This window comes from Netta rufina, assembly GCF_964035555.1.
Source record: "Netta rufina genome assembly, chromosome: 13".
Lineage (NCBI taxonomy): Eukaryota > Metazoa > Chordata > Aves > Anseriformes > Anatidae > Netta > Netta rufina.
This window is the reverse complement of record NC_140136.1, coordinates 17902418-17925889: the sequence shown is the minus strand read 5'-3', so window position 1 is coordinate 17925889 and position 23472 is coordinate 17902418. Positions and strand designations below refer to the sequence as shown.

The following is a 23472-nucleotide window of genomic DNA, read 5'->3' as shown; positions in this document are numbered from 1 at the left end:
AACACTGCTGCATGCGGCCCTGCGACGAAGCTACCTCATCCTCCAAGGTCACCATGTGCCCCGCGCGCCATCACGCTCCGCACCGCGCTCCTGCGTGGCTTCAGCTCCAGGTTGAGCTACGGGAACGCGCCTCACCTGCTGCACGACAAACACACAGCGCCCTGCACCCGCACAGACAGCCCGGCTCTCAGCCCCGACGGGCACAAACGCCGACCAGCGGGACAAATGTGAGCCCCGCGAGGTGAGGCCTGGCATGAAACAAGAAAAGGAGCCTGCGGTCACTGCCCCTCGGGGGACCGACAGCAAGAAGCCTGCCGCAGTGCCCGCTGCCAGAGCCAGGCAGCGAGAACTGAGGGTGCCAGGGAACATCCGTGCTTTTACAGTCTGTGATACTGCGGAGCGTTTCTGGTGCCAATTCTGAAAACACTGCCGTGACCTCTGGAAAGAAGGAAACTTGCATTTCAGCATGACAATGTAGAAAAGAACAAAAAAGGAAATGTTATTTTTTTTATTATTTTTTTTAGATCAAAACACTAGTCATGTTAAGAGAGAGGAGCAGAATTCTGGCAAGGACAGGAGCACTCAGACCAAGCCACAACACAGTGATTAGGGCCAGTAGGTCATTAGAGCCACAGCTGTATAAACTAGGTGTATAATTAAGTTTCCACACTGCTTTTTTCACAACTGTATTTCAGTATCTTTTGTGGAGGATGATCAGTCAATTCATTACTTTAAAAAAGCAACAACATCAGCAGCAAAGCAACTGAAAACCTCCAACTTGCCAATCAGGTGCAACGAGATTATAATTTGGGGAAGGGTTAATTTGGGAAATACGTGCAAGAAGTCCATCTTTGTCAGTGCAAAGTACAAAGTACTACCTGACAAAAACATCACTGAGACGCGGCCACTTGTTGGCAAGCTGCCGTGTACGGTTTCTGGGTGAGCACCCTGCATATACAGTTGCATGGCAATTATAATTCAGCAGGTGAAATACAAGAAAATGCAAAATTATACACTAGCACAAAACAGTTACAATACCTCGTTTCTAACGCAAGCCTAGTGTACAAGTTACAGGGCATTTAACAGGAGCAACTGCAAGACTTTAATTATAAACTAGTTCCTACCGTACAGTAGTTTAGAAAAATCAGCCGCTTCCCAGCTGGCAATATCCATATATAGCTCTGCTGCTGTTTGAAACAGACAACCTGTAAAGTTATCAACAACAGAAGAGGACCTCATGAAATGCTCAGAGACCCCAACGTAACCTACTTCTGTCCAGTTCACTGATGCGCTAACTCGCTTTACAACACCCTACATTTGCTTGGGAAACCGAAGGAACAAGTTTATGGGAGGCTACACTGGCCCAGCAGGGGGAAAGGGCAGGCATGGATGGAGGAATCAAAACCAACATGATAAGAACGGGAGCTAAAACCAGACTGGCACATGTGGACTAACATGCACATACAAATGACAAGTCTTGGGGCTTTTTAGCCACTTCTCATCAGGCAATACCCAACCCAGCACCAGGCACCAGGCAGTGAGGTACTGCAGAACAGCTGCCTGATGCATGCAGCCCCCGGTGCTGGCCAGAGGACACTTGCACTTGTAAATGCACATGTGAGCCTCTCCTCTTGCCAGTACTGCTGGGGCACTGTGTCGTAACACCTGCACTAACGGCAGCGTGCAAAAAACCTACAAAAAGGACTGCATGAGATGGCCACGCCTGAGTCTTCTCAAGTTAAGGGGACGCAGGACGTGAGTGACTTTTTAAATTCATTGTAAAAGCTCAACACACGCAGCGCATGCGCCAGGTGTCTGTGTGTTCTCAGGGCATTTTTAAAGGTGCTCTCTGGCTGTTTAAGGAGCGCTCGCGTGGGGCCGAGCTGGGAAGCCGTGAGCTGGGGAGGAAACGCGCTGCTCATTCAGCACGCGCTGCCCCGTGGGGGCCCTTTTCACATCCCCATCGGCACTGGAAGCCCCCAGCCTGCCGTCACAGACATCCACCACGAGCAAAAGGCACGAGAGGCACCTAATTCTGTCAGGAGAGCACCTCCACCGGGCCGGCATCCGAAGGGATGCCATGCGCTTACGCTACGAGAGATGTCTAGATTTCAGCGGTGTTTTGTCCTCCAAGAAACAAGTCTGAAATACATGAAAAAGCGAGGGGGGAAACGGCTGTTTGTTACTTCCTTACATGTCAAAGAAGCTGCGTTCAAACTGTATTATAACTTCAGCCCGCTGTAATGAATTTCTAAGGGATTCCAGTGAAATAGATGGTTTATCCTATTCTTTGGAGTGAGCTCTTATAATCCTGCAACACTCCAGAGCTACAATACCTTCCTAACTTCAGCCTCCCAAAGGAAGTCATTAGTTACGTTGTGTTATCAGCCTGGTGATATTATCACTACAAATATTACCTGCATTGATCTGGAGCCATGTAGACACGATTGAACACCCTGCTTCAGATTAAGACATGAAACTCTAGCTTGCCCAGAGGTCAGGCACTGTGTTACAGCCTCAGAGGTGTCGGGCAGGCATTAGAGACTAAAGGAGAGCAGGGCAACTCAGGACACAGCCCATTTGGTGGGGTAACATCGTTAAACACACCACATTTCCTAGCGCTCTCTTAGGTTCTCACTCTGGTGGGGGCAAGTCTTTCCAGGTGAGCTGAGCAAACACGTGTAATTTGCATTCTTAGACCAAAAATTCTCATGGTTATTGGACAATTGGTGGGTCTGAACTTGAAAACTTTTTTTCCTCGTGGCAAGACGTGTAAATATCCAACAATATTCCAGACTGCCTTCATGGAAACATTCTCATTCCCGAACAGATGAGTGCAACCCTTCCCTCGGCATTAAATCACTTCAGGACACTACACTAAAACAAATGGAAAACAGGCACTCTTATTCTGGAACAAGGATTTCCTCACGTGGAGATAATCAGCACCTATTCCGTGTATATGCAGATGATTATATGGTGCCTTTTTATGACAAAATGTCTTTGTAAATCATCAGCACATGTCAAGACAGTAAAAGATGATGAAGTTATGCTACCTGCAATCAAAAATTAGCAAGGGGAATACTCACAAATTATTTTGATAGGTCCCAAAAATAGAATTTATTTTTCTTACTGTCATTAACAGACACTACGCTGAGGGTAAATAAAAACTGAGGTGTGAAAATATCAACTGTACAGACACGGACCTCTAGGTTGCTGTGTTTTTATGGACCTTTGCCTCGTGAAAAAAACAGGCCTCTCTTTCACTGAGCAGCAGCAGTGCCCTATCCTCCCGCCTGGCACTGCAGGGACCTGTCCCCATCCCCTGGGCTGCACACCTCGCCTTGCAGCCTGGCAAACAAGGATTTTTCTATTCAACAGCATTTTCCTGCTTACTACCCTACATCAAAATATGAATTTTGTTCACAGACATCGCAGGGCAATCCAGTGGTTGTCAGCTGGCCAAAAAACGACCCTGCGAGCAGTAAGTTTTCTGGTTTTGTACTTTCAAGTGGGCATCCCAGGCAGTGTTTAACTGAGAGCGCAGAGCAAGCAGCCCTGGCGATGCTGCATCCAGCTGGGGCAGAGGAGGATGCTCGGGGTGGGCGGCAGAGCCCCCACAGCCCCGTTTGCACACTCGCCCTGGGCAATTCCTCTGGCCTTTCTCGGCTGGGCACAGCTTTAATGATGCCCAAAAAGGAGAACATAATGTGGACTCATTACCAAACAAATTAAGTGGCCAGGGAGGAACACGCATTCGTGGGAATGAGGACAGGATAATGTTGCACCAGAGGAGAAGCTAACCCCCCTGCCAGCCGAAATGGGAACTGAACTGGCTAAAAATGTCTTAGATGGGTGCGGAGGAAAAAATGCTGGCAGCGTATTTAACTCTAGGAAGGGTGAGAACTCCTGATTTAAATATATATGAACATTTTCTGCACTCGCCCTCCTAAGATTTTATTTAATCTTCGGCAAAAATCAAAGGCTTTTTGCTGCCCCCATAAATCAGATAACACGCTGTGCAGGGTGCCTGCTGCTACCACCGGCCATGCACGAGGAGCTGGGCAATGGCAAGATGCGCTGCGATTGCTCACACCAACGCTCTGTGCTCGTTCTCACTTCACAACAAGGACATTCAAAATCAGGGTAGGCTCATGCCATCCTCACCTCCATAAAATTCAAAAGGAAATGCAACAGTAACCTAGGGAGAATGGTGTATTTTTAGGGTGGGATTACAAAGCTCACACTACGAATTTTTATCTCAGAAATTGTCATGTTCTTTGGTGGGGTTCAGAGGCCTATCTTCAGGGGAGTTTTGCACGCTTCAGTCATTTAACTTTTTTAATCTTCCTGCGCTCGGGAAGAGAGGGAAAAATACCCTGTCTGAAACTTTTAACGTTAAAAAACCCACAACATTTTTGTCTAACGTAATTACTGACAGATTCCAATTGGAAAGCTGTTGCTTTTATTTTAATTTTATTAAAGGAGTGAACAAAGGCTACCCAAGGCACCACAATAAAATTACATTAACTGTAAAATTACATTATTAATTCTTTAATCTCACTTGAGGCCTCAAGCTGTTGCTATGTCCAATTACCCAGCTAACCACCTGTCAGAACTGCAAAGCGAGTTTAACATTACCTCCAGGACAGTGGTGTGCCCTGTGTTCAGTCAGGTCTGCCAGCGAATCGAAGTCCTGCTGACAGTTATCGCAGGTGTAAATTGACTCATCCTCCATGTCTTCATCTTCCTCATTTCTCTCTTCCTGGCTCGTCACGCTGTTCCTCTCTTCCAGGGCCCGGCTGTCCTTCGCCTCGCTCTCCAGCTCTCCTCCCAGGCCACCTGCCAACAGCAAGGATGCACGCGAAGGTTTAGAGGTCTGCCTGACGAACGACGCCGCGCTTATTGAGATACATTTAATTATAGCCGGTCTCGCGTTATTCCTGACACCTTTCATTATATTAATGTGGTTTTTATATCATGCGGTGCAACAATTCTCAACTGTATTCTCTGCTGCTTGGTGTGAATCCTGCGAACGCTCCCTGCATCTCCTTCAGCGGGCAGAGAGCTCTGACTCTCTGTCATAAGGAGTCGTTAGTGTTTCATCACTTAACCAGGCTCTCAAAGCTTTAAAAATTGGCAAGATTAATTGCAGCCTGTACAGAACAGGCACGTACTGAATTTTAATCCTCTGTGCTCTCCTCTCCCCGCCACCATCAAGCCCCAGCGCGAGTGCCCACGGCAGCGAAAGGCTCCCACTGAAGACCCTGAGGTGCCTCAGGACATGAGGGGTGCCGCCGAGCCCCGCGGGCACCTCGCTGTGCGGCACACCCCGCTGCAGGCTTCTGTGACCGAACAATCCTCGGGTTTCCAGGCGCCGGGTGTAGAAGGAGGCCAAGCCCTGCGGCAGCTCAGTTTCTGTTTCCCCTCCACCTCCTACAGCCCTCGGCATCCGCTGGACGTGCCGCATGCCCTGGCCACGCCGGGTGACCAGTTGGGACGCTTGCCCTACCACCAGCCGTGCTGAGCTTGTGCCCTTCTGTCCGCCTCTACGAGCAATCCCACCGCCCGAGTGTGCCACGTTATTAAACACAGACGTTTTACAAGTCCTCCAGAAGAGCAGGAGGGGTGAGCAGGCCCCCACCACAGCAGCCCCCCGCGCTCAGCCCAGCCCCAGAGCGGCGCAGGGCCCCGGAGAGCAGTGCCCACGGTGCAGGGGGTGCCGCCTGGCTGCCTGCCGGCACAGGGGTTTCACACCAGTAACAGGGAGATGGATGGTTTCTAAAACGAGATTAAGGGCAACCAGTGCTGAGAACATGAAACAAAGCTGAGAAATACAATTTATTAAAGCTGGACACTGGTTACCGCAAGCGCTGCAGCTCAGATACGCGGCGCTAGCAGGGCTGTGCGGCCACGCTCCATCCCGAGCACACGCCTTGTGCCGTCGGCCGCACTGCGCATGGGAACGTAAATCAGCTGGTGTGAAACGCTCTGCAGCTTGCCATGGAGCACTCGTAACATGACGTACCCATCAAATTGCAATGGAAATATTAAAAATCAATGCCTGCTCGTGGTCTGCCACGGCATCGCTGTTAGCAATTAACTGACGGGCACATTTTCAGGTTCTTCTCCTGTTGAGTTATATGGACCTTTCTGCTACAACATCGCCATTAAGAGCGAGGTGTAATGTTCGTATCAACAAAGCAGATATGGCACTCTTAGAGCAGTAATGAATTTAAGGATTTGGTTATAAAAGTATCACTCACCACGCTCTCCATGTCCTAAGTCACGATCTGTACGGGGTTCGCTCAATAAAGCACTGTTCTCTGAACCTCATGCTTTAGAGCCTCTCCCTTTAATAAAAGCGTATGCTACTCGAGGACAGTTCTGTTCTCCTTACACCACTACCCTGCCAAATAATGGTAAAGTTAAAGCTTCACTAGCTTCGCTTTACTTAACACCTAATTCAATGTACACGCTGCACTGATCACTTCCATTTTGCTGTATTTACTTGGCACACCGTTTCACAAGCTCATCCCAGACTCAAATCACAAACATTATAGCTCAGTCAATTTTGTTAAAGCCTGTATGTCCTGCAGATTTGATAAACATTCATAAATCAGAACGTCAGCTCTCCAGCTCTATAAGACAGAAACCTATAAAATAGCGCAAGTCTATAAATCTGATCTGAGCACTGCCACCTGAATCCATGCCGCCTGCTGATGGAAGCCTCCGAAAAGCACTTCTGAACCGATTTAGCTACAGCCTGAGGAAGAAAGATTTTAGGCAACCTCGAGGAGGTTTAAGGGACCTTCACTAATATTTTCAGTAGAAATGCTGTCTTTTGACAGTTAACCTAAAGGCCAGCTGATCTGCTGAGCACACTGTGACAAATTCATCCTTGGTTTTTCTCCAAAACTTCATGACTACACTAGGGATAAAGCTGTTCAACCGAGTCCAACAATAACAAATAATTTAACACACTGCTTTAGGAAAAATAAATTGTACAATGTGAGATAAGAAAATAAGATTCCCGACTGCAGAGCAAAATTCCAGAAACATTTTTTAATTCCCCACTGAATGGGAAATCTGATCCTCCAGGCAACTTTTCAAAAGTGTCATTACGTGACACCGTTGTATGTCAAGTAACACAACAGTGAAATCTTGCACATAAATTATTTAGCAAACAGCATTGCTTTAAAATGAGATGTTTTCTGTTTTCAGCGCATTGAAGGAATCGTGCGTGTTTGCCACACCTCGGGGTTGCTGTCCCTGGAATAACACCATCTTCAGATTCCTCTGCCGAGCTGCAAGCTTGGTGCTCGCCTTGGAGAAACCTCACGCTGCTGAGGAAAACCTGGGGTGTTTCTTGGCTTTTTGGCCCTTGTCCCCATCAAGGCAGCAGTGGCATGGGTGGCCTTGGGACACGGTGGCTGCTCGCCCCCGGGAGCAAGCAGCAGCGAGTGCCAGGGCAGTGACAGGGACGGGTGGTCCTCAGGCAGGGAGAGCTTCAGCCCCAGCTGCTCTGCAGTGAGCTCAGCGTCCCTGACCAGGGCAGCCACCCGGGAGCACTCCTTGGGAACGAATTCCTGAGGAGTTCTGCTGCACTAAGGCACGAATTTAACCTGCAGTGTTCCCGCAGGCAAGAACTGTATGAGCATCCCCCCATGGAGCAGCCAGGTTCAGGGAGCAGAGCGCACTGCCCTCGTGATGGTGAGTGCCTGGCCAGGGTGGGTGCCAGGGGCACCGGCACACCCCCAGCAGGACTTCTGTCACCGCGGGAGGCCAACGCAGCACGACTGGCACCGTGCCTTTGGGCACGCGGTCACTGGTTAGTCCTAAGTGGCAAAAAGGGCCTGCTTTCACAAAAGCATTATTAGTGTCTTTAAAATGGACCTGCTGTCTCCAACAATTGCTCCAACAATTTCCTGAGGAAGAGACGAGACAGCTTGACAGCTCAGCCTTGAAAGTACACCTCACCGCTTGCGTTTGGGGTTCTCTTGCTTTTCTTTTCTTCTCTTTTCTTTTATTCCTGTAACGCAGTAAGGGGCCTGCAGGGCTTCGCAGGAGACGAATGCTTTTACCCTATGACCTAAACAGCCTGGCCAACAGTCAAGAATATGTTACTCTAATTGCCACTAAAGTTAATGTTAACGACTCTTGGTTTTTGGTAAAAGCCAACTTCTTTTCTAAAAAGTTACAATTTCATCAAGATGCATCAAGGAACGGGAGTGTTCCTGCCTGACCTGGTGGTCCAAGGAATGTGGCAAACTTGGCAAAGGTGGAGACGAGAAGTCCCGAGGGCTCGGCTGGAAGGTTAGTGTCAGTAGAAATGCCTTCCGAGCCGTGCTGTTACAGCAACAGCACGCTTTGAAAGCCAAGGTTTTGCAAACTGACTGCCCATGCTCACGCCAGGCCCCAAAGTCAAGAGCAAATTCCCGTTTCTCCCCGGCCAGGCCCCACTGGTGGGGGCCGAGCACAGCGGAGCATGGCCGCGGGGAGCAGTGGTGCTGGAGGGAGTGCGGGGCGGCCGCAGGCACACTGCAGGCGACGCGCCGGCCGCGGGGACGCGGAGACGTGCAGCGCCGTGCAACGCGTGGGCCTGGGAAATGGGAGTCAGAGCAAAGCTCTGGGCTTATTTTTTCAGCTGCGGAATCCAATATAGGCAGTTTAAACTTTCTGTTATCTTAGCACAATACGGGGCAAGCGAGCCTTTCCGTGCTTGTGCCAGTAATTTCTTTTTAAACCCAGAGACTTTTGAAAGCCGGGACTTTTTTGAATTTAGGATTGTTCTTTGAAGCGCGCTGTCTAGCACGGGGTCACGTCTGGGCTCCGACACCTCTGGCTGCAGGGCTTCCTTCACAAGTTGCTCCCTGCAGCAGGCACGCACAGGCTTGGTGCACGGCAGAGCTGTGGCCGTGCCCATGGTGCTCCCCGCCACGCGATGCCAGCCGGCACCCGGCTGTGCACATGTGCACGTCCCGAACCGCAAGGGACCAGGTGATGAGGGGAATGAGGCACCTCCTCATTCTGCCACCTTGGTCCAAAGACAAAACCACCAAGGCCTCACAAAGGGCTGTGGTAGTTCCTAACCCTTTCCTAGAGACTGAGGACAGGAGCTGAACCAAATCGTCCTTGGGGAGACAGAAGCAAACTGCTGCAGGGATGGCGGAGCAGCAGCACGGCAGCTCCTGGGGCTGGGCGCAGCGGGCATGCCGTCCTGCAAGGGGAAAGGAAACTCCTCGTGTAACTGGGAAGTGAGAACAAAAGAAACAAATTACTTAAAGGAAAAGCCTAATCTAAACACTCGTTAGCAAGCATTTCACTTGGCGCCTAGTGCCAGATCGGCTTGGGGGGGTCCCGGCTTTCATGCAGTTTGTTGGCATTTTAGTGTTGTCTCTTGGACTGTAATGCAGCAGAGTCCAAACTTCTCTGCAATTTGTGGTCAAAGAAGAATGAACAGAAGCAAAATAAAAAACATTAATGCTTCAATAACAAAAATGCAAACAAACCTCAGCTGAAGCTCATTCCCATAGGATGAAGGCTTGGCTTTGTGGGGCACGCCAGGTCTGCGGCTCTTCAGCATTTCCGAAACCACCAATTTTACACAGATAGCTCTCGAACCCAGGGCTGCCTGCGTGCTACCTCTCAACAGGCCGCGTGAGAGGCTGCAACCACTGCACCACACCAGTACCAGCAGCCCAAACCCTGCTCCAGCAGCCCAGGGCCGGGTACCAGAGGCTCGCTCTGCACACCAAGCGCTCGCTGCACATGTCACAAGCGAGCAGGTTCAGTGCAGCACAGCGCCAAACCCCATGGGGGAAAACAGAGGAACGTGGCTGAAAAACAAAGAGCTGGGATGGATGATGCACAAAGTACCACAGGATGGCTGCGGGACAGGCAGCAAAGCACATGCAGGCTGCAGGGCTCGTGCGAGGGGCTGCCTGCCCCCAGCAAGAGGGAGAGCGATCGCACCACCAAAACCACGTGTGATCCAGCACGTAGTTAATGGCGTTGGCCTCCTAGGACTTACAACTTAATAAAATTGATCTCGCTGCAGTACTGTAATGAAGAACAGTAGGATAAGGCTACCCTTGAACCATGAAAATTGTATATTGTTACCTCCTCGTGCCCTCCTAGGGCTCTGGCCGTTGCAGCCTCTCCAAGCTGTCATTTGTCTGGCGCTGACAGCAGACGGCACGGGCAGCAGGGCTGGGGGCTGCCAGCCTTTGTGGAAAGGCAAGGGAAGAACGAGGGCGCTGGTGACAACCCACGGGATCAAAATACAGGTTATGTTAAAATATATCTTCTAAAATATACAGAAGTCAGAGACCTAGGAGCACGTGTTACCACGTTTCACAACAGCACTGTGTGTGTATTGAGGTACGCGTTAAAACCTTCACGTTTAGGTAGGTGCACAGCATCCCTGCACCTTTCTTCAGCTTAGCAAGGTCCCGCTGTTTCAGCAGGGTGCTGCACCTCCTGCTATATCCATCGGGAAAGCAGGTGGATCCCAAGTGTCTGCCGTTACCTCCGTGCTGGGACAGAGCCTGGTGCTGCGAGCACCCCGTTTCCTGCAGCGAAGCCGAGCCCCTGCTGCTCTGCACCCAGGCAGCTCCAAGCTCCCCACCTGCAGGTTTGCAGCGGGCAGCCTGAGCTCAGGTCCTGCTGCACCACCCAGTGTGACCATCGACGCCCAGGCTCTGACCCGATGCCCACCAGCCCTTCCCAGCAGATGACTTTTCAGTCACTTTAACTCCTGTACAGAAAGTCACCCTCCCAGCCCGCTTTTCTTGTATTTCAAGGCTTTCATAGCATCCTTTAGACAACATGCTAGAGAAACCTTTTATTAAATGCTGCTAATTTTTTTATTGATCAAACTGTGAGTCATTTCATTTTCCATTATAGCAGAAATCTCCTATAGGAGCATTCAGATTAAGTTTCTTTATTCTGTCTCTAGTAGCATGTCACTTTTAATCAGTTTTTAGTTTCATTATTGCTTAAAAATTAGAAAGCTGTTTCTCTGTTCTTTATTGCTTTTTTAAGTTTAGTTACTGAAGGGTTATTAAACTTGGGATATATACAGGCATGCGTAACATGCTAAATAAATTCCTCACTGTCTCTAACCAACTTTAACATTAGCTTTTTTTATAATTTTTAGGTTTATTTTCACTGAAAGACTGCTTGTAATTATTACTCATGTTCTCCCCAAACACTTATGTTACTAAAGTGTGAAATGTCTTCTAACACAAAGACAGTTCTCTGGGAAGTAATTACAAAAATGCATTCAGGGGCAATAATTTTATATTAACTGTCAGCAGCATACATCTTCTGAAAAGGCACTTGTTATGAAGGAATTATTTGTGTGGAATGCGAAGGCTCCGAAGGTGAGGGAAAACTACAGAAACACATTAAACTGAAACTCCAGTTCCCTCATCAAGGGTCACTTTATGTTTAAATCGTTACCTTGCAGGCAACCCCACACCTTCCTAGGAGCCCATTACAAAGACAATCGCAATTTATGCACAAATTGGACACAGTCTCCAGTTTGCGGTGTGGAACAATTCGCATCCCCTTTTCAGGGAAATTTGTGAGCAGCTAATCAAAACGATGCATCTCAAAATTATGGGCTTCTATTAACCTTTCACTGATGACACTAAAAATACTTGCTAATGATTTATGGATAGCAACGAAAGCAGCAGTCTCAAAACTGACCAGCACATTAAAAAGATATCTGTGTCTGTAACAGATGCAGGAAAAGATTTAATGAATATTTTATAGTAACTTTTAGCCTGTGGGCTAATCCTCAGGAAGGCAAAGTAATTCAATGAAATTAGAAAAAAAAAAAAAAAAAAGCAAAAACCAGCAATAATGATTAAGCATCATACCATTTTAAAAGTGTTAAAAATATTCAAATAAGGAACTAAATACATAAAAAACAACCAAACAATAAAATTTTCTCCTAATCGTACCTGCAGGTAATGTTTCAGCCCTTCCAGTGCTTTTACTAAAATGATTTAGATGTCACTGTGCTACACGACAAATGCATTTATACACCGAAAAGCGGACAAGCAGCTAAGTTATTATTATTTATTTGCATGCGAGTAGCAGTGGGATTGTACTTTATAGTGTTAACAGCACATAGTGTTTATCAGCTCTTCAGTGTTTGGCAACTGGTTTAACATTATAAATGTGGGATGTAAATACTTCCCTGCCACAAAAAGCATTGTAAGTGAATTTTAAAGAATGCAACGAGAGGAAGAGAGCCGAGCAGCCCGTGCTGTGCCAAATGTTTAATTACTGAAATAGCATCCGACTCCGGGACGCTACCGGATTATTGATCCCAGTCCCTGCACACAGCTGTGCGCAGGCACTCTGCGAGCTTCAGGGTGGGGAATTTCTTCCAAGCGCCTTGTGGAGTGTCATTAAAGCAAAAACTCGGGGTCCTGGGAAGGGGCATCTCCCTTCCCACCACGCCTTGGTTCTGCTCAATCTGCCCTGAGATTCCCCAGCCCAAAATGCCGTGTGGAGCAGGCGGCAGCACCCCCGCCTTCTCACAGCATCAAGGCCTCGCCCTCTGTCCGATGTCAAACCGCAACCTGCTTTGCACGCCGCTGAGGTCTACAAAGCAAACACTGCGTTTGCACAGAGCTCTCCGAACTTCTTGCCTACCGTCTGCAGAAAGCTCTCGCCCTACTAAAGACACGCAGTTGGCGTGCCACGGATGGTCTGCATCTGACAGCAGGACGTTGTCCACTCCCAGAGTCTTCAGATGCATCTGAACAGGAGTAACTTCCATCCCCAGCTCAGATAATGAGGTTCAAATCAAAACTGATCTAAAATTAATTTATATGCATGAGGAAATTAGTGTGCAGCAAGTATTAACTTCAAAGGAAAGTGCACTTCTTCATGAAAATGTGCTTAACTCTTTGGCATGCAACCATTAGATGGTACCGACATAATACAGCTCAACCCGAGCAAGTTTTCAGCACAAAAACAGCACTTAAATTTTATTTACCTAAATGCACATTTTAATAGTGAAGTCAACTTTAATACTGTTCATGTCTCTACCGAAAACAAGCGTCCTGCTCCCAGCAGCTCTGTGGCATCCTGCTCCCACTTCACACAGGACATCTCCAGCGCCGTGTCACTCGCAGCCACGCAGCCATGCCAAAGCCTTTGTAACGTGAAGGTGGAGCCACAAAGCTGTAAATCTTAAACGTACGGCTCCCTGAGCAGACAGAAAATTTGGAAGGCTAAATAAAATTCACGTGTGGCTTGTTATTGCAGCTGCATATCATTTGAAAATAAATAAATAAATAAATAAAATAGTATCGGCTGGCTCTGCTCGGAATACCAGCCGCTGGAACTGCTGACCCAAACAAACCTGGTGATTTTTAAGGAGAGAAAAATTACAGAAGATGTAATTATTGTAAGTGACAAACGTGCCCATGTACATCAGCAGCTGAATCCCCTAGCCTAATTCTAAACTCAGCTTCCTTTATTCTTCCCCAGGACGGAGCAGACCTGTGAGCTGCCCCCCCTGCACACACGACCCAGCCACCAGCTCCTCGGGGCACAGCACCCTGGGGGTGCAGGCACCGGTGCTGGGTGGCAGCAGGGGAGCCCAGCCAGGGCCCCTACAAAGCATTCCCAGTGCCAAAGTGCACTTTCCCCTTTCCCACACTGAAGATACACATTTGTGTAAAAAAAAATCGTGAAGGGGAATGCCTTTCATAACCTATAGGATCCTACATAGACTCAAAGAATCATTTGGGTTGGAAAAGACCTCTACGATCATCTGGTCCAACCTTTAACCTAGCACTGCCCAGAGCCTCTGTATTCACAGCTTCATTTTTTCATCTTTATTTCTATTAAAAACTAACAAGCAAACAAACTAACATCGTGACAGAATGACAGAGCTGCAGCACTCGGCCTGCTGCCAGCAACCCGGGGATGTAATCCATGCAGAGGGAAGGGAAAAGGTGGAGCTACAGAGAGAAAAACATATTGGTGCAGGAAGAAAAACACACTGGGGTGAGTTACCCTGCCTGGAAGTCCTCAAAAGTCCAGGAATAAAGACCTGACAGGTTTCTGTGGCCAGGAGTCAGCTTCCTCTGGAAGGCTCCTGCTTGCATGCGGGATACAGGGGCTGGGCCAGGGCCATCACCCAGCTGGGGTCCGATCAGATCCCAGACCACGTCGTGGAGAAAAATGCTTGCTAACTTTCCACAAATCTGTTTTGCAGCCCAAGTCACTTAGGAGCCAAATACCCACTGACAGGCAACGGACAGTAGCAAAAAATATATATAAATAAATAAAATAAAAAATTGAAGATCAATGCCTCGGAGCGGGCAAAGCTCTCCCAGTTTGGGAGCAGCATGGGATGCCGGGCGGTGGGCTCGGCCACACTCCAGGTTGTGCTCAACGCGAGGGCACGTGCAAAAAGGAAGCGTACCGCAAGTTTCCCTTCTGATTCCTGTCTTAATGCACAACTCCGAAGTCCTACACGTTTCACTTGACAAAGCCATTAATTCAGTAATTTCACGTAATTAAATCGAGCAAAGTAGAGTATTTAAATTTGAGCTAAGTGAAATATACTTCTGCGCGGCTCATGCTGTTAGAGTTGTGCTGCACGCTATTCTGCCGCTGCTCATTTATTAATTTGGGATCGGCTGAAACGTGACACGGCGTAATAAGGAACGCACCGGCTTCCGTAACGTTATAAATAAGAGAAAATAAAGGCACCTCAGCGAGGCTAGCGAGCCTGGTGCCAAACGAGGAACTCATCCCGTGGGCCAGCCCTCGGCTGAGCACCAGGATCCCACACCCGGATTTCTGACTTTTCTGATCCTTCTCCTCTGGTGCTTTCTGCTTCTCAGGCTCCTTCCCAAGAACCTGACCTCGGCTCCCCTGGAGGTGCCACGAGCTCCTCGCCTCCCCTGGGCCTGGAGGGACACCTGGGACAGGCGGCGCTCAGCAGCCAGAGCCCGCCGTGACCCTCTGCCACCAAGACGAAGGAGGGAGGGCAGGTTGCTGCGCTTGTAATTAAGGCTGTGAAGAGTTTAGTTGGAGAGAAATTAGATTTATTTACATGCTGCTCTGTTGCTGATGAAGCACCAGCTATTTGGGAGAACTTCTAATTAACCCTAATTTAGTTGATATGCTCTTTAGCAGCCCCACTCCCTCTGTACTTTGCACTAGGTAAAATGCGATAAAAACAACAAATTAACCATTTTAAAGAGGGACATTTCTTCGCATGGGCCCAGCCCCAGTTTTGCTCCTGAAGGTGTTGAATTTGCATTTTAGTTGCTGACAGCTAAGGAAAAAAAAAAGAAAAAAAAAAAGGCGACATGTGAGAACTTCATCCTCCAAAACTGCTCCTCCCACAGCGCAAGGCCGTGCCCTCAGGTGCTGCCCCCTCCCCACCTCCCCGCACACCGAGCACCCACCGGGCGCTCCTGCAGAGCCTGCCCCAGGGGCCTGTGCCCCACTCCCCCAGCCTCCCAGCTAAGGCACAGGGTTTCTGTTTATTTTATTTTATTGATCCTCCCACCCGATTTACAGCCAACACAGCTAGGAGCCTGTTTTCAGAGCACTTTGCTTCCTACGTGCTCGGCCAATTATGCAGTCTGGCCACAACCTTCATTAACCAGCTATGTTTTGGAAATATTTCATTACACTATCAAGCTAAAAATCTCTTAACTCCTGTGATGTGTTTTCTCATTTAATAGTTCACTGATGGCTCTGCAACGCTTCCAGTGCTTGTGGTGTAGCTGTGGTTTTCTTTGCAAATCAAAAAGATATTTAAAATACAACAGGTTTACAACCTCGATATATAAAACAGCCTTAAGAATTCACCTCTTTTTATAAACTATTTTGGAGGAAGAGCAACACCAATTCTTATTTCAATTTCACACACGGAACACCATAAATGCCAAGCCCCACATATCATCTGCTTAGATGTCTTTTGGAAGTAAGGGTGGAAAATGGAACGTAATTTAATTCCGCTATACAGAAGCATCTGTACTTGCTTGTCAAAACACAAACCCAGAGATGCAAAGAGCATTTGCAGAGGTGATATTCCTCATGTCTCCAACACTGCAGCTGTCTGAACACACAATATATAAAGAAAAGAAATGAGGGAAAAATGTGGCTATCTGCAACATCCTTCCAGAAAATGTTTTGCCAACCCAGCTATTAGCTAACTTGCAAAAGACATCAGCCTACAATTCACCTTTTTCAGGGAAAAAAAAAAAAAAAAAAAAAAAAAAGTACAACCCTTTTTTTCATGAGATTATAGACCAAATAGACCAAATGCTGCTCTCGGTTATACCTGCTTAACCCTGCTGATTCTGTATATGCTTTCTGGATGCTACTGTGGAAATTTGGCAATAAATGTATTTTGTTTAATGTGATCAAGGCAGAGGAGCCAAACGCTTTTTACACAGAACATTTCTCATTCATTTAACAGAATAAATGGTCATCTGGACTTGTGTACTAAACACAAACAACCCAACATGAACCACTTAACAAAGTTTAAATCCGCTTTTCAGTTTCTGTACGGCACACGTTCTGTCCGTCTGAACGGCAGTGCTGCAAACCGACCCCATTTCTGCAGCATAACCCACCCGAGTAAACCAACAACGCAAAGCCCAAGTCTTCCCCATTGCTGCTGAAAGAGCAATGACAGCCTACCAACAGTTTGGTTTTTTAATATTAATTTTCAAAATTACTCAGAGGAAAAGTTCAGAACAATGTCTTCAAAATCGCCCCATATGAGACAACTTCAGGACTTTTAAGGGAACTTCATAACAGCGAGGAAGGAAATGATCTTTCTGCTGCTACACTCGATATCCCCTTGATGTGCCTGTGAAAAAGGCTCGTAGCCCTTTTTGGGGGAAGGCTAATTCAGGTCTGAGTCGCACATTTCTTTTAACAAATTCCAGAAGTGAAATCAAGTAAAGATGAAGCTCATCAGCCCATCAAAACCATACATTTATGAACCGCGAAAAGATCTGATTTAAGTCTTTGGATATGGAACTGGTCCCCGCTTTTCCTTCTGTGAGTGGCAACACCCGCTTGCACTCACTTCTCTGACAAAAGCAGGGCAGGGGAATTTGGTGTCCTTTGAACTGAGAGCTGCCTACGGGCGCGATCCGAGCTGAACACCGCCACCACCCCACGGCCCCCAGCCCCTGCTGGGCTACAGAGGGGTGGGTGGGAGAGGCACCGCTCGCCTCCCCCCGCTCCAAGCGCACGCTTCTGCTGGAGACGCACGCACCAGATGAAGATAAAGCACACGCGGCCGCAGCAACAAATCTGAATTTCGGGCCATTGTCAGAGGGCTTTTTTCTGCCAAGCCGCTTCAGTCGAGTCCCAGCTCGTTGCGCACACGCACGCTGACAGATAGCGCCTGCCCATGGTATTTCTATCAAATGGGAAATTCGCTCTCGTTTGGCTCAAACAACAGCCAGAGCCCTAAAACATACACAGGCTGTGCATAGAGCCTCGCTGTGCCGGTGGCTTTCTTTATCCGAATGAAAGCTCCCAGCTGAGAGGGAAGAAATTTGCCTACAGGGTCCCTCCATTTTGTGCTAGCAAATAACTGGCTGAGGAGCCGCTGCGGCTTTCAGCTCTGAGCTGTGTGGGGGGCAAGCACGGGGTGAAGCAGGACACAAAATCCCATCACCCCACCACAAGGGTTAGTGCAATTAAATGTCTTTTTGTTTGTTTGTTTGTTTCCTTTTTGGAGCTTTGAAGAGTTTACTAGGAGAAATCTAACAGCAGAGTCACAACTTCACAACTAGGATTATAAAGATTAAGAAAATAAATGTGCTTTTTCAATTATAATGATGCAATAAGCATCTTAGCCCTCAAAAGCACCTCTTGTGTTTTAAACATAAAAGTAATACTTGTGCATCATTTTACTTGTGAAATGCAAACCTCTCCCCCCTGCAGGAACCTGGGACATGAGCTCCAAGCTGCTGCTCTTCACCCGTCTGCAGAGCAGTAAGTGCTTCTCCCAGACACTGCGCCGAGGAGCTTGCTGCCAGCAGTGGAGGCGCGCACTTTCCGTATCTTGACAATTAAGTTAGGAAAGCACATTGCACGGATTCACTTCAAATGTGCCCAAGTTTCCAACAAAAGCAGCTATTTTCAGCCACGTTGCCCCACTGCAGCTTCAGTACCAACAAGCTGGCGTTGCCCACCTTCATCCACCACAAAGTGCCAGTATATCCCCAAGAAAATGTCAAGCTGAACGCACACATCTAATCCACGTGCTGCTGGTTAGCATTCGGGTAGTGCTGTTCTGCCCATTAGATTTACGATTTTATTGCTAATTGACTTTCTCCTTCTGAAGGAGAAGCCCTTAGCAGGAGGCCTGCGGTCCTTGCCCCCTTACCCTCACCCCAGCCTCATTACAGCCCCAGCACTGTTGCCAAAATGAGATATTTCCTCATTTTTGGTGCCGTGCCCTTGAAGGCATCTTATTAGAAGAGACCAGTTCTTAATTAACATTTTTGATCTCTAATCTATTACGCGTCCCTCTAATCCCACCCGGAGGAGCTTCTGGCCCACTTTGGCGGCGCAGGGTGGAGGCGAGGGGCTGGCGGGTGGCACTGGGGCTCCCGCCCAGCCCGGCGGTGCCGCCGCAGGCCCACGGCCAGCATCCGAGGCCACCACTCGGTGCCTTGCCACCCTCGTGGCTGCCGCTGGACATGGGCTGGACGTGGGCTGGATGTGGTCCTGCTCCGTGGCTGCGCAGCACGGCCACAGCCTGCCCACGGCAGCCGGCTGCCAGCGGCCGTCCCGCTCCGCAGCGTCCCGGCCACGCTCCTAGCACAGGACTTCGTGGGTCGCCAACGCGCAAAGCACTAAGAACGGTGCAGCCTTAAGTCCCTGACATCATTTGCCTCGCAAATAATTACAGCAATTACAATGTGCTAACTGGCAATTAACGACACGGGCCTCACAACTCACCAGAATTTTTTAAAGCAGGCTGTGGCCTGATGCAAATCATCTCTTTGGTGCTCCTGATTCGGAGCCCGTACTTGCTAAGGGCTACGCATTAGCTCAGCAGATCACGCAACAGAATTGTCCACGTGCCAGATAATTTAATTAGAGGCTTGATTTTGTCAGAGCTCTACGCAGCACAGACAGCGCTTCCAAGCAAAGCGCACGGGTTTTCTCCTCTCTCTTTAGCATTTTTCAACTGTCTAATAATTTCTCCTGACGAATGCCAAAGCCACCCAACAGAGCGAGGAGGCCCGGCTGGTGACACAGGCGGGCACGCAGGGGCCCAGTCGCAGCCGGGATGAACTCAGGGGCTGGCAGAGCGCGGCGGGCCCTGCACCTCTGCCACGCACACAGCGCTCCGCACGCATCCAGGCGTCTTCACCGTGATGCGCACGGGTCGCTTGTGTCCAAGTGAGAGCCATCGAGCATCCCAAACCTCATTTAGCAGGTTCCTCAGCTGACTCTGCAGACAACAAATAGCAGCTTATGAGATGAACTCGCTTTGTTTTGACAGTGACACCGTAATTCCTCGTAGCCAGTCCTGAAAAGGCTGCTTTAGGCACTAAATGACAGAAATGCAAACATATCTTCCAATATGGGAAATTTCAGGCTATGTTAGCTTTAAAAATTCTTCTTTCCCTGTGAGTCTTTGACCTTATTTTCCCATTTTCTGCACACCCTTACACTACAGTAACCATACTTACACTCTTGCTTTATAATAAGCTTAACAGTTAAAGACAATTTAACCCAAAACACAGAGGTAGGGGTTGCTGAAACATTTCCAAGCAGGTCAATGTTGAACAAGACCCACTAGAGGTCCCTTCCAACCCAAACGATTCTAGTCTCCTGTACTGACTAAGCGAGGATTATTTGGGCACAGCACCACGGATTTCACGCAGTCCTTCACTGCAGAGTTCCTTACCAACGGCCTTGCCCAGAGAACAGCAGCAGAGTTTGTTTATTCCCTGTGTTTTCCTTCTTTCACAGCCTCATTTACAAAATCCCATTCTGATGACTGGCACAATTTGCTTTATTCTCAAGAAGAATGATTAGTGGGGATCCACCACTGCGGCATTATTTTTGTATTGATTTTTTTCCCCTTAAGCACAGGCCAATGTAATATATTCTGCCGTTCCTGTTTCACATTTATTCAGGCTGGGAGCTTTGAGCTACCAGTTACAACTGCAACGTGTGAATTAGTCGAAGGAGTGCAGGAGCTGCAGTAAAAACCAAAGAGATCGTTCACCAGGAGACTTTCCTTCAACCCTTCTGCTGCCTGCCTCCACAAAGGTGAAGCCCATCGCCACCTCTTCTGCAGCTTCCCCTGCCCCTGCTGAAGCAGGGTGGGATCTGTGCTCTTGGTCCTGCAGAAGCAGCTCCGAGCAAGTCCCAGAGCCGCAGCCCACACAGGGCAACCCGCGGCATGGTGCATGACACAGAGGCAAGGCCGCACGGGCGTGGGGCACTAGGAACACTTTCTGCTCGGCTGGGAGGCTTAATTAGCATTTGTAATGTGCCACGAGACCCTACATCGAAGTGATTTACTGAAATAGGCTCTAGAAAGTGTGATTTGCCAGAGCATTCAGTCTGCATCTGTCGCCAAATCTGCAGGATATTAGTAAATCCAGAGTGTGGCAGAGCTGGATAAATTAGAAATGAGGAGGACTTATCAGGTGATCTTATCCATCCCTCTGCAACATCAGGCTGTTCCTCCAGTATATTTTCAAGCGCTTTGTCCAGTCCGGCTTGAAAATGACTGAAGTGATGGGAGATAATACCAGAGCCTATTAGATCTCACTACTGGGAAATGTTTCTTGATAGTCAGCCCAGGATCTCCTTTGCTCTACTTTAGCCCATTACTGCTAGTTATGCCCCTGAGGGCTTTTGTAAACAACAGATATAATTTTCATCTAAAAACACAGAAAATGTTCATCTGAGCACATCCCTTTGCTTGTGCAGCAAGAAGGGACAAGGTAGCGTCAGCAGAGGAGAGCCCAGGAAGGAAGAGGAGCGGACAAGAAGGTGCCAGGCTGCACCCTGCAGCCACTCCTGCGGGGACCCGAAAGGGAGCCCAGGAGGGTTGGTCCCAAGCAGGACACTCCACCCAGGGTGCCCACGGGAATGTCACCCAGCCCCTGGGGGACCCGCTCAGCTCACAGACCTCAGAGGTGAGCCCAGGACCCCACTAGCCATAAGTGGCCCCAACCACGGGCTCCCGCGGAGCATGGCGGTGCTGAGGGCAGCTCTGCCAGCATCACGCGGCTCAGCAGGGCTGAGGAAATCCAGCGCTCTGCAGATGGTGCCTGCAGTGCTTTCAGTGCTGGGAAGTCCGGCAACGCTAGCGACAGACTAAGGAACACTCCACTTGCTCGGCTTTTCTTAGGCAGATTTGTTTTCAAAGTGAAAGGGTGGGTGAGGGGCAGGGGGAGCACTCCGTAGCTCCCTTCCAGATAAGCTTTTTTTTCCTCCCCTCTTTTACGATGGAAATTAATTCTCCTCCTCTGTGCTATCGCTATAATTTTCCCAATTAACATTTTTAATAGTAAGTATTTTCTAGGAAATGCCGTAATACACAGGTGTGTGCTTCTAATTTAAATACTGCCACCCGTGCTGTGCTCACATCTGAGGACCGCTCCTCGTTGCAGGAGGCTCCCTCCCAGCCAGGCCAGCAGCACCTACAGCCCCACGCCACCAGAGACGCCCCTGCAGACTCCTGGGGTGGCCATTCCCACACCAGCCAGGGGCTCTGCTGGTGGAGCTTTGGGTCCTGTCCCCTGCCCCTGATGCAGATGGGGCACGGGGGACCCTATTACTCCAGGCACCGCAGCACCCTGCCACCAGCCGTCCCCGTTCCCACCACCGACCTGTGGGCGCAGGGCTGTGCCCTGAGCTGCAATCGACAGAGGGATCTGGCGGGGTTTATAGTATAAAAACAAATAATGCGAATAATTTACGTTGGCTCCAACAATCTTATGTCTGTCTTAGGTGCTGACCAAGCTCCCGCGACCACAAGAGCTGAGCATCACGCACTTTCCATCACTTCACCTTCTGTTTGAGGAAATACTACAAAAACTATGCAGTAAGTATCATAAGTAAGAGACTGAAGTTAAAAAAATAATTCTATTTAAAAAAAAAATTTAAAACTTTCCCTGTTCTGAAAGGACATACAATGTCATATCCTAAAAACGAATGTTACCAAGGAAAATAAAAGCTCTACTTGGCATAAACACACTTAAACCTTAGAGCTGTTTGCCAGGGGGTTAAGGCGACATCTTCTTGGGCAAGAGCATGGAAACGCAGTGAGATTTAGGAACCAGTGCATGTAAGTGGGTAAGTGTAGGCTTGAAAGCCTGAACCGAGAGGCCTCTCTTGGCTCTGGGGAGGCAGAGCAACGCTGGGTGGGATGTCAGACATCCCGGCGTCTCCGTGTGGCGGGCGGGCTTGGCGCTGCCTCCCGAGCACAGCTCCAGAGGAGCTGCGTGCTTGTAGGGCACGGGATGAGGCCCCTCCGCCTGGCCACTGCGTGCGTCCTTCCCACTAGGACAAAGGGGAAGGAACTGGTGTCACCGTGTCCCCCAGGCAGCCCACAAGACAGCCACCACCTCAAACTTCCCCAGGGAGGGAGGGGGCCGCGAGCTTCTGCAGCTTTGTCTCTACTTTGCATCTCTTTGGGTTTTGGCTGACTCCACAGCAGATATTTAAAATGTTGAGAACCTCAGCCTACACTAGCCAGGCTGCATGCTGCAGGTCCACGTGGAGGCAGGGATGTTGTTTTTAGAACCAACGTAAGGAAATCCATCAGTCGAGATCAAACGTTTCATGGTAGATTGAAAAAATACACCGAAGTTACCAAAGTCTGTTATGTTCTTTGCTAATACAGTTCAAGGGTTTATTTCTTTGGAAACCCTTACATGCTGCAGTCAGAACGCTGGAGTATTGATTTACCGATGAGATCAGCTTTTAGAAGATGTCTGAGCTTGTAAAGGTGCTCAGGACAGGCGATTCCAGAGTACCTACGAGCTAATAGGTTTCTAATGCTCGCCAAGTTGTTACTGACCTTCTCGATGGTTTGCACAATTCCGGAATTTCATTCTGAGGGTGTCTGCCCAGCCTCGACCCCCCCGACTGCCCACTCCAGGGGTTTGGCAGGAGCAGAGAGCGGGACAGCCCTGGGTGCAGCAGGGACCAGGACCCACCGGGACAGTGGCCCCAGTGAGCACCAGGACAGAGATCCCAGTGGGCACCAGGGCAGTGGGAGGACGTCTGAGGGACGCCAGCAGCTGCCTCACCCCCACGCGGCTCCGATGGCCCCCAGGCAGTGTAAAGGTGTTCCTCTGCTGAGGCAGCAGGCAAAAGTCGAGATTTACATAGCTGGGAGACATCGTGCAAAGCGGAAGAGAGGGGAGAGGAGTGACCGCAGCTTGGGGTTTTGCTTTGTTGTTTTTTTTTTTCAAT

At 49.0% G+C, this 23472-nt stretch overlaps 1 protein-coding gene across 1 annotated transcript in view; it reads right to left on the bottom strand.

Moving 5' to 3' along the window:
* ZNF423 (zinc finger protein 423) overlaps nt 1–23472 on the bottom strand; it is a 208163-nt gene that overhangs the window by 149412 nt on the left and 35279 nt on the right. The window contains exons 3-4 of the mRNA XM_084294973.1: nt 4639–4839; nt 1125–1205 (exon numbers count right to left, since the gene is read on the bottom strand). Of these exons, the coding sequence (XP_084151099.1) occupies nt 1125–1205; nt 4639–4839 (282 nt within the window). The remainder of the gene's footprint in view (nt 1–1124; nt 1206–4638; nt 4840–23472) is intronic.